The 17,754-nt window shown below is 42.3% G+C and overlaps 1 protein-coding gene across 4 annotated transcripts in view; it reads right to left on the reverse strand.

The window, feature by feature from the left end:
* Positions 1-11,611: 11,611 nt before the first annotated feature.
* AMD1 (adenosylmethionine decarboxylase 1) overlaps positions 11,612-17,754 on the reverse strand; it is a 43,843-nt gene continuing 37,700 nt past the window's right edge. For all 4 annotated transcript variants that reach the window (XM_020805335.3, XM_078385069.1, XM_078385066.1 and 1 more), the window contains 3 exons: positions 15,491-15,583; positions 15,243-15,398; positions 11,612-13,710 (listed from right to left, as the gene is read on the reverse strand). In XM_020805335.3, the coding sequence (XP_020660994.1) occupies positions 13,576-13,710; positions 15,243-15,398; positions 15,491-15,583 (384 nt within the window). In that variant the 3' untranslated portion in view covers positions 11,612-13,575. The remainder of the gene's footprint in view (positions 13,711-15,242; positions 15,399-15,490; positions 15,584-17,754) is intronic.

The raw sequence follows: 17,754 nt of genomic DNA on the forward strand, positions 1-17,754 counted from the left end.
CTGTTCTTCTCACCTCTCAGCTTCCTTTCCCACTCTCTCACTTCTGCTTTCCCCCAGTATGATTATTTTGGCAGAATGATCACCACTCTCCGTGGTCAGCCTTCTCTCTTGGTACTCTCAATATCGCCCACCTATGAGTCCAGGGATTCTCTAGCCAAATCCCAGCCTGCCCTGGTGGTAGGTTTTTCTCCTTCTTTACCCTCTCTCCTTCCCCAACTTCTACCACTGTTATTTCTGTATCTCCTTCCCCTTTCCCCCCTCATTCAATCTTAGATTGGTCTCTCTCCTCCCCTCTCCTTTCCCACCTTCCCACCTGCTCCTTCAGCTGTTCCACCCCCCCCCCAAGACCCATAACTGCTCTTCCCTCTCTGTCCTCTCTAAGGAACTTGTAGAAGTGGTCTCAGGGAGAGCTGTCAGTCCTGAACCTCCTCCTCTTCCCTTCCTCTGCTGGAATGGACGACACTCTAGCAAGAGGTGTCTCCTTCTCATCTCCTTGCTCAACCCCCTCTGTTTTCTCATGGGTTATGTTTTATTGAAGTCAGTAGGGCTCTAAACCTGCTATTAATTGGCAAGGTTATGAGGTCATGCTTACTTGGGCATCACTAATCCTTTTCCAGCTCCTGCAGGACCTTTTTCTGGGGAAATAAGTTGGAGCGGGGCTTGTGATTCTGCTGCACAGTGGGAAAGATAGGTGTGTGTTTTGTCTGTGTGCCAATTTTGACTACACATGGTTGCACAGTTCAAGATTTGCAGTTTTCCTTCCTTCATTAGCAAGGAGTGAGAAAGAAAGACACGTACATACAAATTACTTCTCTTTGCACTCGAGACTTTAAGCAGTCCTGGGCAGAGGTAGGTGTTAGGAAACCAGAAGCGAGCAGGATCAGGGGTTGTAGGGAGGAAGGGGCAGTTTGCTAAAAAGGCAGCAAAATTCCCCTACTGGACTCTAGACAGCACTGCAGCACTACCTTTGCCAACAGCAAAGCCAGCCCGCATCCCAGAGAGCATTGCAAAAGTTTCCACCTTCCATGAAAAGGAGAGGGCAAGATTATGAGTTAAATGGGCCGTATTTCTAAGTGGACACACATGGGAATCAGCTTAAAATAATTGTAACTTAAAATAGTTGTGGTAACTCCACAGAAAACACTTTGCAATCCCCTTGGGAGGTCCAAGACACCCAGCGGCACTTTAAAACATGATCTAGTCCATTGTTCAAGAATACAGAATGAAAAAAAAGGTTCCTTGTATTTGTCTGGAAAAGAGAAACAGTTGGGGATCACTCAGCCCCCAAATCTTTGGATAACTTCTACCAGCAGTTTTATGCATATCTCAGTTAGCATGGAGACAGAACACAGTTCACAGGTCAACTACCAGGACATTGAATAGGAGCCCCCATCGCTACATTCTGAGTTTTCCTGTACAAAAAGGACTAGAGCCATTGCAAAATAGCACTTGTAGTTGCCATTCCACTGTGACAGCTTGGAAATATGCCATGGTTAATGAAAATGAAAGAAAAAAAGAGTCCAACATAACCAACATATTGTTACTAGGGATACAAATTAAACTCTCTCTCTCTCTCTCTCACACACACACACACACACCCACACCCACCCACCCACCCACCCACACACACCCACACCCACACCCACACCCACACACACACACACAGAGAGAGAGATCCACCCTCTGTCTAGTTCCCAGTGTAGGTCATTCACCAAGGCAACCAGACATTTTCATGCTATAACAAGATCTGAAATTAGATTCTGATGAATCTAGATAAGCCATCTCATCCAAGAATCCTTCAAACCTGGAACATACCACAAGTTCCATTGCTTTGCCTAGGACCAGAACATTAGATACTGACTGATCTAGTCTGGTGGAATTCAAGAAAGGCCTTTTCAGCAGTGGTCCTACTATTCCCTCCTTTAGTCATGCCACCATTTCTTCTTTCTCACATTACTTATGCATTTGTCCAGTTTTCCTGAAACTCTTATGAGTTAAGAGGGGCTAGGATCCATGTTAGATCTGTTTTACAAATTGACTCAATTCCTTTCCTACTACATCTATTAAAGAAAACAGAGAAAGACAGAGATTTCTGCCCTCTTAATAGATAATCTGTGAAGCAGTCAGCGTAGAACATGGAGGCTGGAAAAAAAGGTAGGAAATGATTAGATAGTAAGAATCACAATTCAAGGTCCAGAAGCTACCTCTTCTGGGTAATGCAGAGAAGGAAAGCATGAGTGGCCAGGGGAGGGAGCTTGTCAACAGACCTGTAGGTTGTGTAATTCCCTGCCCATCTTTGGGGCATGGTGGGCACAATCCATTCTTTCTAGGTTTTTTTTTTTTGCATCTTCCAGGGTTTTAAGAGTTTTAACTAATTAAAAACTGCACTGCAAGCTGCAGTTCTGTTTGAGCCACCCAGTGACACACATCCCTTAATCAAAGTACTGGCTAGACAGATATTTATCACACTGTCCATGCTCTGTTTCTACATACTGTATATTTAATTTATACAAATTAAATATATAATTCTTTTATTTGTCTGGCAGGTCTTGGTGTCATTTTTGTTTGTTGCTGCTGCTGCTAGCATTTCCACTTGTATTTTTGTACTGTTGGCCTGTGTATTTGCCTATACAGTATCAGTCTTTCCGGGCTGTTGTAGGCTCTGTCCAGGTAACACCATTGATGTGCAGAATGGGTCATGGTTTTGAGGAGAACATCTCCTCAAAACATTGGTTAGGTCTACAACTACAATGCAATCTGTAAACTATATTTTTAAAAGTATTTCTAGTTATATGCTAAATGGACAAGGCTGTTTGTATGTGCTATACATATGGGTACCTGTAACACTTGCATAAGGATGCTCACTTTCTACTACAGCAGCTGACGGCAGGGGAGTGAGCAGTAGCAATTGTAAGGGGGTGGTGAAAGTGAAATAGAACAGATGCAAAATGCAGCAGCCAGATTCCTAACTTTAATATTATACTCATTGTTCTTAGTTTTAAATACTGGCCTTTAATGATGTTAACCACTGTTGTATCTGCATTGTTCTAAACTTTAAATACTGTATTTCATTGTTGTAAGATGCACCTTGGGTCCTTTTCAAGGAGAAAGGTGGGACAAAAATATTATAAATAATAAATAAAACAAGATGTGGACACCTTAGACACACATTCCCAGGATAATTAAACATTTTTGTTTGAACAATAGCAATTTAAGTGCCCAAGTGTATAAAGACTTCCCAACACAACCTTCTGTGTGGTCCTACTCCATGAAAGACAAAGCTAGAGACAGGTTTGGGAGATTAATTTATCCACAAGACATCTCCTTTTGTTGCTCTGTGCTGAGGTTTTCAGATATTTGAGAATTGTCTGGTAGGTAGGGAGAGTAAAATTAAAAGGAAAAAAGGCTGAGTAAACATTGGTGCAGAGAAAACAAGAACAGTCATAAAGGAAAAGAACTCTGGAAGTGCAACTAAGCCATTTTAAATTAATGTAAAACTAAATTTGTTCTGCTTGTGAATATAACATTAAACATTGTGGAGCTGGACCCATGATTTCCAACGTATGCATACCAATGGACAGAATATACATACAAAAGGTGAATGTGAACACTTGGCCCAGGAAAGCTACAGCAAGACTTTTGACAAGCAAGGTAATCAATCAAGGTAAAACAATAATCTTTTTTGAGGCAGTGTTTGTGAGGAACTGAATGTGGCTGCATAAAATGAACTTCCTGTTAGTTAACCCAGGAGATAAAATGGTTCAGGCATTGACTTACAGAGTAAATTGGCTTCAAGTCTCCCTCAGCAAACCACCCCTTAGTTTATCTTATCTGGCATTTACTGGCTTAATACAATCACCCAGAAACTCCAGAAACAAGAAAGAATAAAATGTTTCCATTTACTTACAGTTCTTAAGGTATAAAAATAAAGAGAGGTTACTTACCTGTAACTCTGGTTCTTTGAGTGGTGATCTGTGAATTCACACTAATGGGTTAAGTCTGCACAGAGGCCTCAGAATACAGTGGTGCCTCGCTTAACGAGCGCACCATTTAACGACGAATCTGCATAGCGATGTCGCTTTTGCGATTGCAAAAGCAATTGCATTGAGATGTTTACATAGGCAAAACCTCACATTGCGATGATCGGTAAGTGTTTCCCTTACCGATCTTTGCATTGCGATGTTTTTTTAAAGAGCTGATCGTGGTTCCAAAATGGCCGCCGGGTGCCCAAAATGGCCGCCACAAGTGTTTTCGCGCCCTGCCCTCGCTTACCGAGGGCGCAAAAATGGCGGCGCTATGGAGGAACTTCGCTGAACGGTGAGTTTGGGCCCCATAGGAATGCATTAAACCAAGTTTAATGTGTTCCTATGGGTTTTTTCGATCCGTTTAGCGATGTTTCTGCATAGCGACGATTAATCCAGAATGGATTAACATCACTATGCGGGGCACCACTGTATTCTAGAGCTGAAAGATTGCTAGGACTTGCCCCCCATAGCCCACGTATTCCGCCTGTCCTAGCGATTACCTTAGTTCCCACATGCCGCTGCTGCTTAAAGAGACAGACAGACGTGATGGACAGAGGGGAGGACAGGCGGGAAGTGTGAATTCACAGATGACCACTCAAAGAACCAGAGTTACAGGTAAGTAACCTCTCTTCTTTGTGGTCTCTGTGACCTGAGTTGTCAATAAAAGCAGTGCAAAGGGGTGGCCCATGAATAGATTAGACAGTGTGATTCACCATTGGAGCTGATCGGCAAGCTCGCAGGTAACCTGTAGGCACATGGTGGGTACATCGAGAAGGAGGTCAAACAAAGGCAGGTTCCATGCTTGCAATGAGCACATCTTTAACCTCGCATGCTGGATAACAGAGGTGGTGGAAGCCATGAGTCCAAGTAGACGGTGCACCTGATGGGCAGTAACACACGCCTGCGGATGAAAGCACTCAACAAGAGCCCACATTTTGATTGCACACTCCTGAGGGAGGCAGGCTCTGGCGTGATGAGAATCGAGAACTGTAGTCTTGATGTAGTCTACCCTTTGAGGGGGTGAGCACCGCTTTCTTGAAACTGACCAATGCCAAGATCCTTTAGAAGAGACAGAGTGACCTTGATGTCTCTTAGTGCTTGGTCTTGGGAATGAGCTACTAGTAGCCAATCATCTATGTATGCGAACACTGAGATCCCGCAGGTATGAAGCTATGCTGCCACCAGAGCCATGCACTTTGTGAATACCCTGGGTGCTGTCGACAGGTCAAATGGCAAGGTGTTGAACTTGAAGGTGGCATGTCCGAGAGTGAAACAGAGAAATTTGCAGTAGTCGCGTCTGATGGAAATGTGAAAATATGCATCACTCAGGTTGATGACTGAAAACCAGTTTATTTTACTTATTTATTTATTTGATTTGTATCCCGCCCATCTGGTCTATACGACCACTTTAGGCGGCTTCCAGTATAACATAAGCAAAATAACACAGTCTCCATGTTATAGCAATGGAAGGATGCATTCCAAAGTCACCATACGAAAACGGCACTGAGCAATGTAATAGTTGAGGTCCTGAAGATCTAGAATGGGACGTGGAGAATTGTCTCTTTTTGGAACCAGGAAGTACCGGGAGAAAAAAAACGGGGTCGGACGGATTTGGAGTGACACGTGATATGGCTGATTTTGAGAGAATGAATTTCTGATTTGAGGGCAGTGGAAGAAGGGGTGAGAATAATTCGAGGAGGCAGGAAAGATAGGAATTCTATTACGTAGCCATTTCTGATGGTGGACAGCACCCATTAATCTGTCATGATATGAAACCATGCAGGGGGGAAAGGTGCAAGACTGGTGGTGGGAGCGTCAGGTAGAGGGGGAAACAAGGGGACTGGGAAATCAAAGATATTGTTTGTGTTTTTCTCAGGGTGCCTGTAAGATTGGTGGGAATGCTGACATTGTCCATATTGTCTATGCTAATAAGCAGGAGTTTGTTGTGGTAAGTATCGTTGCCTTTCTTGGAATGGTCTGTATTTTGAAAAGGGTACTGCCTTCTCCCCTGGTGTCATTGAGATTTATGATATGGTTGGACATTGTAAGAGCGTGCCGTCTTTCTCATCTTTTGCAGGTTCTCCAGGATGTCATTGGTCTTAGTACCAAACAAGCCAGAGCCATCAAAGGTAAGTCCTCGATCCGCATCTTAGAGTCTTCCGAGATGCTGGCGGATTTAAGCCAGGCATGCCTTCATAGAGCTATTGCCACAACCAAATGTTTTGAGGCCGCTTCTGTGATGTGATGCGCCGTAATTCTTTCCTGGCAGGCCAGAGCCATGGCCTCCTGATGGAAGGAGGCCCCGTGGTTTGAGCTCTGTGGGAGCTGCCTGGAGGGTAGCAGGGCACAATTCCAAGGATGTTTGTTGTAGGCTCCCATAGCTGCCAGGTAATTTGCAGCTCTTAGGGTGAAAGAAGCCAAGGAGTAGACCCTTATGTCCAATTATATCAAGTTTCCTGCCCCCTTATTACTCGGAGTTGGACTGGTTGTGAGATCGTGACCGAGTGGCATCAATGACAACTGAGTTCGGTGGTGGGTGTTTGGAAAAGAATTCAGTATTGGTACCATGTATTTTGTAGAGGTTCTCTACGTGAAATATGTAGTATCGGTGAGAGTTTAGCCCAGGATTGCTTCACCAACCTTATTAAAGCCCATACGGATGGGGGGAGGTGCTTGATCCTCATCAATATCATTGTAGACTTTGTCTAATTCTGACTGCGTGGGTTGCTGAACGTTCAGGTCCAATGGTTTAGCTATACGCTGGACTGGATGAGAATAAGAAGCAAAATCCTCCACTGGTGATGGAAGGATTGCATCTCCAATGTCGGGATCTGGAGTTGACAAATTAGGAGGCGATTCCTGAAATGATGAAGAGTCCAAGGAATCTGAATCGGATGATTGTGAAGAGGAGGACTCAAGAGATGTCAGGGGAGCGCTCTACCATTCGACGTTTAGGTGGCCTCTCATCCTTTAATGGGCCTTGTGTTTCTTCGATATCAGTTGTACTGATGTCGAACTGCCATGTCTCTTGTGATGCCCAGTACAAGCCGTCAGTACCAGGGTTGGGAGATTGTCTGCATCCGATTCAAGGTCTGATTGATACCAAGAGGAGGAGGCAAACAAATCTGAGGGGCAGCAGTACCCATATTGAAGCCAAGGATCAAAATACTGCTCCATACCCTGCTGCCAATACTGATGATGGTGGCGGTATGACATGGTCGGCATCCTGTAGAAAGGCGGAGGTTCAAAAAGTGTAATGTGCTTGGGCTGATGTTTGTGAGCCCTTGAGCCCTTCCATACCTTCAGCCCCGAGTGTCACAGAGGCTGATAGATGACTGTATTGGAAAGACCGGTATGGTGTATTTTAACCTTTCTTTTCTTCACTGTAACTGGGTAAGGGATGGAAGGTGACTCGGATTCACACACTGACATAAAAGCCAGCCAGAGATTTGGGGCTCAAGCCAGCCAAATACTCCGCTGCCTGTACCTCAGCCAAGGTATCCGCCCATGATGGAGATCCAGTGAGCAGTGGAGGAGGATGTTTTGAAACCAGTGGAATAGTCATCAGTGTCCAACTCAATGGGCTATTGTGTTGATGACTGTTGTACCGGATGAGTGTCTGATGAAGGTTTCTTTGATTTTGAACTAGTAGACTTTCATTTCAGTTGAGACATTGGTGTAGTGTGTGTCATGGAACTGGATTACTTAAGTTTAGGAACTTTAGATTCTGGTGATTGTACCGGCGATACTGCTGCTGAAGAAGCAGGTAGCTGGGGGGTTTGTGAACTCTTCATTTTGGTTTGCAGTGAAAGTGATTGATCCCACAAAAAAGAACGTAGCCGTTGTTGTCTCAATTTATTTTATTAATTAAATTGATACTCCGCCCATTTAGACGTCTACTCTGGGCAGCTGTGAGACACAAGGCGAGGGGGCAGAAGCCCTTGCGGGAATGTCCTCCCTCAGGAAAGAACAGGAGGCACAAACAGTCCCGCTTGCATCACCCACTGAGACAATACAACGGGCAGTGGACACCAGTGAGTTAGAACGGGATTTGTCTAAACTGACCGTAGCCACTCAGACGAAGAGGGAAACGGCAGGAAAAGAAGAAAGGGGCAGAACCAATGTGGCAGGAATGGGGGATATAAAAGGATCCAGAGATGATATTCCCGGCGGCTGGGAGTTAATATGGGTGGAGGATCCCTGGACTGGGAAGTATGAAAAGGTCCGGGTTCCCAGGGAGGAGGCAGACTACAGGAAAAGAAGGGGTTTGCCTCCATGGCCCTCATATTGGGGTGAATTGGAGGCGAGTGGCGCTGGAGGTTGAGGAAGGAAAAAGAGCGGAGAGAGACAAGCATGAAGACTGGAGGAAGCCTGTCGGAGGGGGTTCCTGTAGGACCATGGGCTCCCTTATGAGATGAGGACCCCTTCGACCCAGAGGGGAGAGACTAGGAGACCATACCGTTGCTAGAACCGGAGACGGACACTTTGGATTTGGATGGCAGTAATCCTTTTACCAAGGAACCTTGGTATAACCCGTTCACCAAAGACGTTTGGATGCCCTTGTGGGACCCGTTGGCAGCGAGAGACAATGTTAGAGTTAACCTAGAGAATAATGATTTGTTGTTTGATGTTCCAATAAAGCCCGTTTTGATTTTGCAACACAAGAACCTCCAGCTTCTATGTCAAAACCAGAGGAGACCTCATTTGAACCCTGACAGTGGCTAACAATAAAATAGACTAAAAAAAGTCTAATATATTAAAAAAAACAAATACAATTTAACAACAATAACAATATAATTCAAGATGGAAAAACAAAAATCAAGTGGTGACCGGAGGGAAGGCCTGCCTAGAGAGCCAGGTCTTCAGTTGGCTCTTAAAAACACCCAGCAAATTAAAAATTAAAACAAATTTAATTGTTTTGTGAAATTCTTACAAATGAGAGCAGTCAGAGGGCTGATGAGCTTCTCTCAAGAGAGAATAAACAAGCCTTGTGTCCATCCAAAGTAGGGAGCTTGTGTGTGCAAGAAATGTACTTTTTGAGGGGCCCATAGGGGCCATAAAAGGCAGGAATTGCAACAGGGAAGAAGGGGGGGACAAAAATGATTTTTTAAGTTAATCAAGGGAATTAACAGGATATATGAACGATTAACAATAATAATCTGACGAAAGTGATCTGTATCTTATAGGATGAATTGATTTGACCGAGTGAGCTCCAGAGATGAGACCTCAGCAGCAGAAAAAAAGAAACTGAGGTAATTGCTAGGATGGGTGGACAACGTGGGCTATGAGGGCGGTCCTATCAATCTATCAATCAAGCTCTAGAATATGCCAAGGCCTCTGCGCCGGTGCAGACTTAACCCATTAGTATGCACTCAGAGACCACGAAGAAGCAACATCATATTGTGTATAAATGTTAACATGTTATATCACTGAGCTTAACTGGTTAACTAGCTCCATCCATTACTGACTGACTGGTTACATAGCTAACAGATCACTCCACTCTAACTTTCCACTTCTGACAGGCTCCATTGCTAGGACTGACAAAACCCTAACTGGAAAAAGGTAGACAGGGAACAATTGACTGCTACTGGGATCCAACCCAATCCAGAAGTTTCCTCCCAGCCAAAACCTCTCAAAAAGCATCATATGTAAATTGCAATATATCCAACAGATCAACCTGGTAACATGTTGGTTAGATCAGCAGCCCCCAACCTGTTTGAGACCGTGGACTGGTTGGGGGTGTGGGCTCCATGCGCAAGGGCACCCCCGCGCTTGCAGGCGGGCGTGCCCCTCCGCAAACGCAACATGCCCCTCTGTGAGCACGACACACCCACCGTGCATGCGTGTGGGGGTGGAGATCTGTCTGTGGCCCAGTTCCAGGAAGCCCATGGACCGGCACCGGGCTGCGGACTGGGGGTTGGGGACCCCTGGGTTTGATGATAAAATCAAATATAGTACCAGGCCGCATCAAAGATACGTCAAGATCAAGGAAAGTGATGGAATAATGTGACTTTGGGCACTGGCCAAGTCCAAATTGGAATATGTCCAAAGGAGGGCAACATGGAACCTAACAGGTCTGGAAACAAAGTGTTATGAGGAATGGCTTAAGAAGCTGGGTCTGTTTAGCCTGGAGAAGTAATATGGCAGCTATCTTCAAACATCTGAAGGGCTGTCACATGAAAGGCAGAGCAAGCTTATTTTCTACAGTTCTAAAGGATAGAATCGAAAGAATTCAGATTAACAAGAGATTTTTGCCTAAACATTAGGAAAAACATACTAATAGTTAGAACAGTTCAACAAGAAAATGGAGAGAGGGTGGTGGACTCTTAATTCATTAGAGGTTTTCAGAGGTTCGTTACTTGTCAGGAATGCTTTAGATGTGTATTTCCTGCTTTGACAAGAGGATGGCCTCAGTGACCCCTGGGGTCCCTCCACCTTTTACAACTCTTTTTATGTTCTCTGCCTCCATCAGTACTATGTGAAAAGACATATTCAGGGTGGTGCTGTGTATAACAAATGTACTTATTTTGTGTTTGAAAGAGCATGAGAGATGGCCATCTTTACTTGTTAAAGTTGTCAAGTGTCTGACTTTTTAAAGAATGAATGTGTATTTATGTGGTCTGTATCTTTCCCTGTCCCCAAACACCTGTGAGTAGAAGCAATAGTCAAAATGTGGTTCAAGACAATATTTTTTCTCAACTTGTCTTACACAAACCAGAGATTAGAGAAACTATTATAGTCCAAAATTATCAGAAGTCACCATTATGGGGAAATTTGCTCTAAGCATAGGCTAAGAGTAGTGGAAGAAAAGGGGTATTCTGGCATGGCAAATGTAAAAAAGGTAACTTGGGTTGGAAGCACCCACTCACAACTTTGGTGTGGATGGAAGATGCCCCTGTTGAAGGGAAAGCACCATACACTTGTTAGACAAACTCCAGAAGGCACTACAGCTGACCTGAATGCACATTTTCAGTTTGAACCACACAGGTTAATATGTTAACATTTCTGCATTTTCGACTGGATAGTTGGCTATTACAGATTGAGAATTACCCTTATGTATAATGACGGGGTATAGGTTTAGATTTGTCTGAGCATGGATCTAAAGAGCAGACACTAAAAGAAGTAGGACAGAAAAAGAGGACTCAGTTGAATAGAATGCCTGTGAAATCAATCTTGGGTCCTAACAGAATGTTATGTACATTAAAATCAATTTAGCAAAAACGCCTTGGTTAAAAATTAACTAGGTTTATATACAGTAGTAAAATTATTCTCTAACTATGTAGCTACCCTACTTGTATCTGTTCTTAATGTGGGCTAACTATATATGAATGTTAGAGTTTACGAGCTGCTTTCATTCTAAAAGTCACTTTCAGCTCTTTGCATTGATTAAAAATAGTACAACTGATTTACAGGATTAGTTTTTCTAATTAAGGCTAATCTTCTTGAGTCACCCTGAAATTTGATCTGGTTCTGCCAGTTGTAAAGAACAGAAGGGGTTGCCTGATCATTTGCCTGTCCTGATCAAGGCTTTTTAATTAAAAAAAATCTAGATGAGGATAACTTATAGGTTCACTCACTGCAAGAGCTTAGAAAGCAAACTTTTATTGAAGCATTATGATTTCTGGTACAGGTATATTTTTGTACATTTTAATGATCCATGTCTAACACCACAGAGAGAAGTTTTAAACAACAAACATTATCCCCCTCTTTTGTTCACCCTAGTGTTCATAAATACCATTCAACCATTTTCTTTCTATTTGAGGCTTACATCTACCTGAATCTGCATTTTTATACTAGTTAAAGGGATCTTCAGTCAGCAGACCTCAAACCAACAAGGAACGCCCTTTACTTGGGCACTCTTCAAGAATAAAAGGCATCTGAAAAATTGGTCCGTTAAACTCTAAAGCACCCCAAACTGCTAGGTGCTACTCAGAAGGAAAACTGATAATTTTGGTAGAAAAATCTATTAAAAAATTTAAAAAAATGAAGGTGTTCCAACTGCTTGATTTCCAACCAAGCAATTTAGTAGCCTTAGAAACACTGAAAAAGCATTTCATTTATAAATACAGGAGGAACAAAATATTGTCATATTCAGAGAACCAAAAACATAGCAAGGAGTATCACATTTGTAACAGACTTGCTGGTCTCATCAGCTGATATCCCACAGTATTTCAAATGACACTTGAATATACGGTCTTTTAGAAGCTTGTCTTGTGACACAAAATAATTTTCATGCCTATACTGTTATTAATGTTCCACACAAAAGCCAGAATCCTACTAGTACAAATAAGTGACAAGATGCTAGGGTCTGTTTTGGTCATGTGCCCAGTTACAGGCCCAATTGTACAGCCTAGATTAATTCCCTCACCTCATCAATTAGCTGCAGCAAATTATGCAAATATTAAGCAAGCACCAATAAGATTCTGGCTATAGTATTGTTCTTCACTGTGTCTAGGCTTCCCCTATTTTCCTTGCAGCAGCTTAACCATTCAGTGCCTTCCACATCATGTAAAAAAAGAACCACACATCAATCAGGAAAAAACACAGATGACATTATGACATTGTTAATTCAGCTTAAATATCACATGCACAATGATGTTACAGTGTGGAAGGACCTGCTTGAATTAATATGAAGTAGCACTTGAGCCAGTATGTTTCACAGTAAAAAATAGCAACCAAATTGTGCAGTAGTTGAATCACATTTGTGAAAAAGCCTAGAACCAACTTCATTGATACTGCCACCATTGTTTCAATACATACATATTCCAACATCTTCTACCAGTTGCTATCAGTTGCCTTTGAACTAAAGATCAACATGGAACAGGAATGGTTTTGGCCTAAGCTTAGACCATAAAAATAACTTGTGATAAACAGGCAAATTAAGTTCCCACATGTGAAAAGCTAATTTATGAACCTCAGTACAGTTTGTTCTGGAAATGCTTACAGATCTAGTGATAAAACTGACAACCCTCAAATTTATAAAAAATGAAGTAGCTCACCAATCTCAATATCTCTAAACTCTAAGAAGTTTGAATCTGTCAATGAGGAATTACAGTGTCAATTAAGCAAGTGCAATCACTCATTCAAGAATTGTTTTAAAAGTTAAGTTACCGCATACATATGAAAAAGTTAGGCAAGAATCAACTGTTTTACATAAGAAGGTCCAAAGAATATTTTAATGAGGACGAAATCCTTGTCTGTGGGGAATTTTTGGTGATACCTGGAGAAAAACTATACTGCATGTAATCCTATTTGAATTGTTTTTACAAATGTTGTAGAGTCTCATACAGTAAAATTTTTCTACATGCATTTCAATTTCACAGCAAAAGTGAAATAGAATACCTAAACACAGAAGAGAGCGTTCATGCAATATACCTAAATTTTTGATATAATAATGCATACAATTGAAAATTATACTATGATTACATCTAGGGCTTTCTGCAACTACGAGGTGGATATGAAAAATATGGCCCCTTGTATCATTAACTAGAAAGCAACCACCACCTCTTCTATTGCGTATCTTTTTGCGCCTTTTCTTCATTCTTCTTAATCAACTCTGCTGTTTATTCTTGGCAAAACTGGTAAAAACGAAGTTGTAATCATTAAACTGAGCAATCTGGCGATCTAGACGCTTAAAACCTTCAATCTTCTGGGCTGAAGAAAATACTGTGCGACACTTTGAGCTCTGAAAGAAAGAAGATGTCCCTCAAATTTTGCAGGAGATAAACTAATCTTAATAATAAAGTCAGTATAGGAATGCAACATGTCGGAGGTATACCAACATTTCAAAGTTTCTTATGGAACCTTCAAAATTAATAAAATTGTTATGGCATGAACTGTCATACATCAAAACAGTTTATGAGATGGAAGAAGTGATAAGGTATATGTTTAATTACGAATGAATCCTACGTTTTAGAACCATCTGACCTTCTAGATTCAAGAAATTTGTAAGAAAAAGAAACAAATGAATTATATATAAAGAAGGTTAAGAACTCCAGTTTAAATGCCTGTGATTGCTTGGTGCCAAATTAGAGAGCAATATGAAAAATGTAAACATTTATATTCAAACCCACGGTTTATTGAATTGGAAAAGGCTTATACTTTTTGAAGCTGTCCTCTTTTATGTATCCATTTACAGTCCTTTGCTATTATTGGATCTATTTCTTAATTTCAATTAACACTTTCCTTATGTCATAACAAGCTATTCAATTTGGAATGGAAAAAGGGGGGGGGAGCCTTTTTACGTTCCGAGGTGCTTGATAAGCCTCTGCAAGCATCCATCGCTGCGTGGAGGGACCCCCGCCAGTGCTCCGATGGTGCAGGGGAAGCCTCCGAAGGGCTCCAAAGCTGTTGTGCGCTGTTGCGGGGAACCCCTGCCAGTGCTCCAATGGCTTCCCCTGCACCATCCCGGCAGTGGCCTCTGAAAGACCCTTTGGAAGGGTCCTTCGGAGGCTACCGCTGGCATTTCCCCCCAGCTGAGCGGCGGCGCTCCCGCTCAGCGGGGGGAAAATGCCCCCTGCGAAGGGGAATCCCGGTGGTGGCCTCGGAAGGACCCTTCAGTAGGGTCCTTCCGAGGCTACTGCCGGCATTTTCCCCCAGCTGAGCGGTGGGAGCGGTCCTTCGGAGGCTCCCGCTGCTCAGCTGGGGGAAAATGGGGCCTATGGGGAAAAAATTGCAAAGCGATTTTTCCTCATAGGCAACATCGCAACGCGATCGCAAAAAACCCTTCGCTATGCGGATTCATCATTAAACGGGGCACTCGTTATATGAGACACCACTGTATTTCTAGATAGCACAATCATTTTGTAGCATCTGAATTCAAAAACTATTACCCACTATTTTTATATACCGTTTCCCTGAAAATAAGCCCCAGTATGATTTTTCAGGATGTTTGTAATATAAGCCCTACCCCAAAATAAGCCCCAATTAAGTGAAACCCTACCCTTCACAATTGTTCAGCAATCAGAAGATGACACAACTGTATTTGAATGTAGATTGTTGTACATGAAAAAAATAATGCATCCCCTGAAAATAAGCCCTAATGCATTTTTGGAGCAAAAATTAATGTAAACCCTGTAAGACCCTGTCTTATTTTCAGGGAAACACGGTATTATTGTAGTTATGTAGCTGAAGATATTTTGAAACAAATCAATCATGTGCATCCTATAAAACTCACCAGAATTTTTCTTGATTAACAAAGGAATACAAATGTTTTACCTGATTAACAAAGAGTGTTGTCACAAATTTTCCTGGCTTAAAAATATCTATGACCTTTCTAATTAGGTCATCGTAGGACGTCTGGCTTATGTTTGTTTCAAAACTAACGTATGAGAACTCTGGTTCTGGTGTGATGTGAATAGTCCAATAAGTTCCCTAGGAAAAAGTAAGGCATCATGTCAGTCACTTTAATATTTGTATAACACACATGAATGCTCATTTCAAAATAACTCAGTCATGATACTCACATCTGTTTTCATCCCATTCATTGAATATCCACAAGGATTGAACATTGTAGCATCAATGACAGAACCTGGTATCAGGTCACGAATTCCACTCATCTAAAGAGTTAAAAACATATGTTTTGATTTTCAAGTTCTTGCTGTTGCACTTCACTCAAGCTACTGTACCCTCTTCTCTTTCACACTCTAATCAAAGATAACAGAACCATGGCTATTAGTTTTATCTTGCTGCTTTCAACTAGGGAAATAACTTGTGCGCTTGAGACTATTATTCTTTGAATGTATTTTATGTAAGGCATTTTAAGCTGATCAAAACATACTTGCATAAGATAGTATCTAGATGGAGAAAGGGGCAGATAGCAGTGTATGCTTTGTTGCTGACTAGCAATCCTAAAGCCAGCCAATTTCCCCTAAAAGGTAGATCATATGTTATATTAAGTTACAAACAAAAAGGAAAACATCAAGTTGATCCTGGAACATGCTGACCTAGCCTGTATTATGGAGACCTGCTTGGAGAAAGTTCGAGGAGTTGTCTTGCTCAGCTTTGGTGGCAGCAGGCAAGATCTCCCAAAAAGAACAAGATCTTGACCATTTGGCAACCTGTTGTGAGGTCTCTCCACAACAACTCTGCAGACAAAGTTGTTTGGCTCCACTCTCACTTGGATGCTGTAACTGATACATAGATTCTATGGGTGAAATTTTGGCTTCTGAATATCCCATTATAATGGATATGTTTCAGTTGGCACAACCTGAGGATGTGGACAGGATTCTTGGAGAGGTGGAATGCCATCACGTGTGCTCGACTCCTGCCCTTCCTGGCTTATAAAAACAGTCGGAGAGGGCATGGCGGAATAGGTAACAGGAGTGGTGAATGCCTCCTTATAGCAGGGTAGCATGCTTAAAGAAGGCAGTAGTAAGAACATTATCAAAGCAGCCATCCCTGTATCCCACTTTACTGGACAACAATCAGTCAGTCTAAAGCATTCCATATCTGGTGCTGGAGTGTGTGGTACGTTTCTCAACGCCAAGGATTCCTGGATGAAATTAGACTAATTTCAAGTTGGCTTGAGGCCTGGTTATGGGATGGAGACTGCTTTGGTCAGCTTGGTAAATGACCTGCACCAGGAACTAGATAGGGACTGTGTGTCCCTGTTGGTTCTGCTGAACCTCTCAGTGGCTTTCAATACCATAAACCATGCTATCCTTCTGGATTGTCTCTCTGGAATAGGAATTGCAGGCATTGTTTTACAGTGGCTCTAGTACTTCCTGAAAGGGAGAATGCAGAAGACGGTGCTGGGGGACTCTCGTTTGATGCCCTGGCTGTTGTCCTGTGGTGTCCTCCAGGGTTCCATTTTGTCCCCCATGCATTTTAACATCTATATACATGAAACTGTTGGGAGAGGTTGTCTGATGTTTTGGGATTCGGTGTTACCAGTATGTGGATGACACCCAATTCTTTCCATCTAATTCCAAGGAAACTGGCTTGGATCTAAACCAATGCTTGTTATCAGTAATGGGCTGGATGAGGGCAAACAAACAAAAACTTTATCCAAAGTGCTCCTGGTCAATCAGAAGAGAGATGAGGGATGCTACCTGTGTTGACTGGGGTTACACTCCCCCTGAAAACTGAGGTATATTCCTGGATTCATCCCTGAGCCTGGATGCCCAGAATTTAGTAGTGACCAAGAGTTAAAACGGGTGTGGCAACTGTGCCCTTTCCTTGATGTGTCTGATCCAGCTACAGTGACACATGCCTTAGCTACATCCCACTTGGACTACTATAGCCCCTCCTCTCAGTCCCATCACCATTTCAGGTATTGATAGGGTCATGGGAGGGGCTTCTCTGTGGCAGCTCCCAAATTCCAGAATGCTCCCCATCACGAGACTATGTTGGGCCCCTTCCATTTTATCCTTCTGGTGACAGCTGCAGATTCACCTTTTCGGACAGGTTTTAACTTTTAACTTTAATATGCAACTTTAAATTGAGACCTTGGTTTTAAAGTTAATGCTTTTAATTGTTTGAAATATTTTAATTATTAAAATAGTTAAATTGTTTTTTAATGTGTTATTCATTGCATTTTAAATTATACTTGTTTTAAGTTTGTGAGCCATCTCTCGTGCCTTTTATGGGAAAAAGGTACCGTGCTTCCCCAAAAATAAGACAGGGTCTTATACTCATTTTTGCTCCAAAAACGCATTAGGGTTTATTTTCAGGGGATGTTTTATTTTTTTTCATGTACCACTGTCTACATTTATTCAAATACAGTCAT

This window comes from Pogona vitticeps, chromosome 1 (assembly GCF_051106095.1).
Source record: "Pogona vitticeps strain Pit_001003342236 chromosome 1, PviZW2.1, whole genome shotgun sequence".
NCBI lineage: Eukaryota > Metazoa > Chordata > Lepidosauria > Squamata > Agamidae > Pogona > Pogona vitticeps.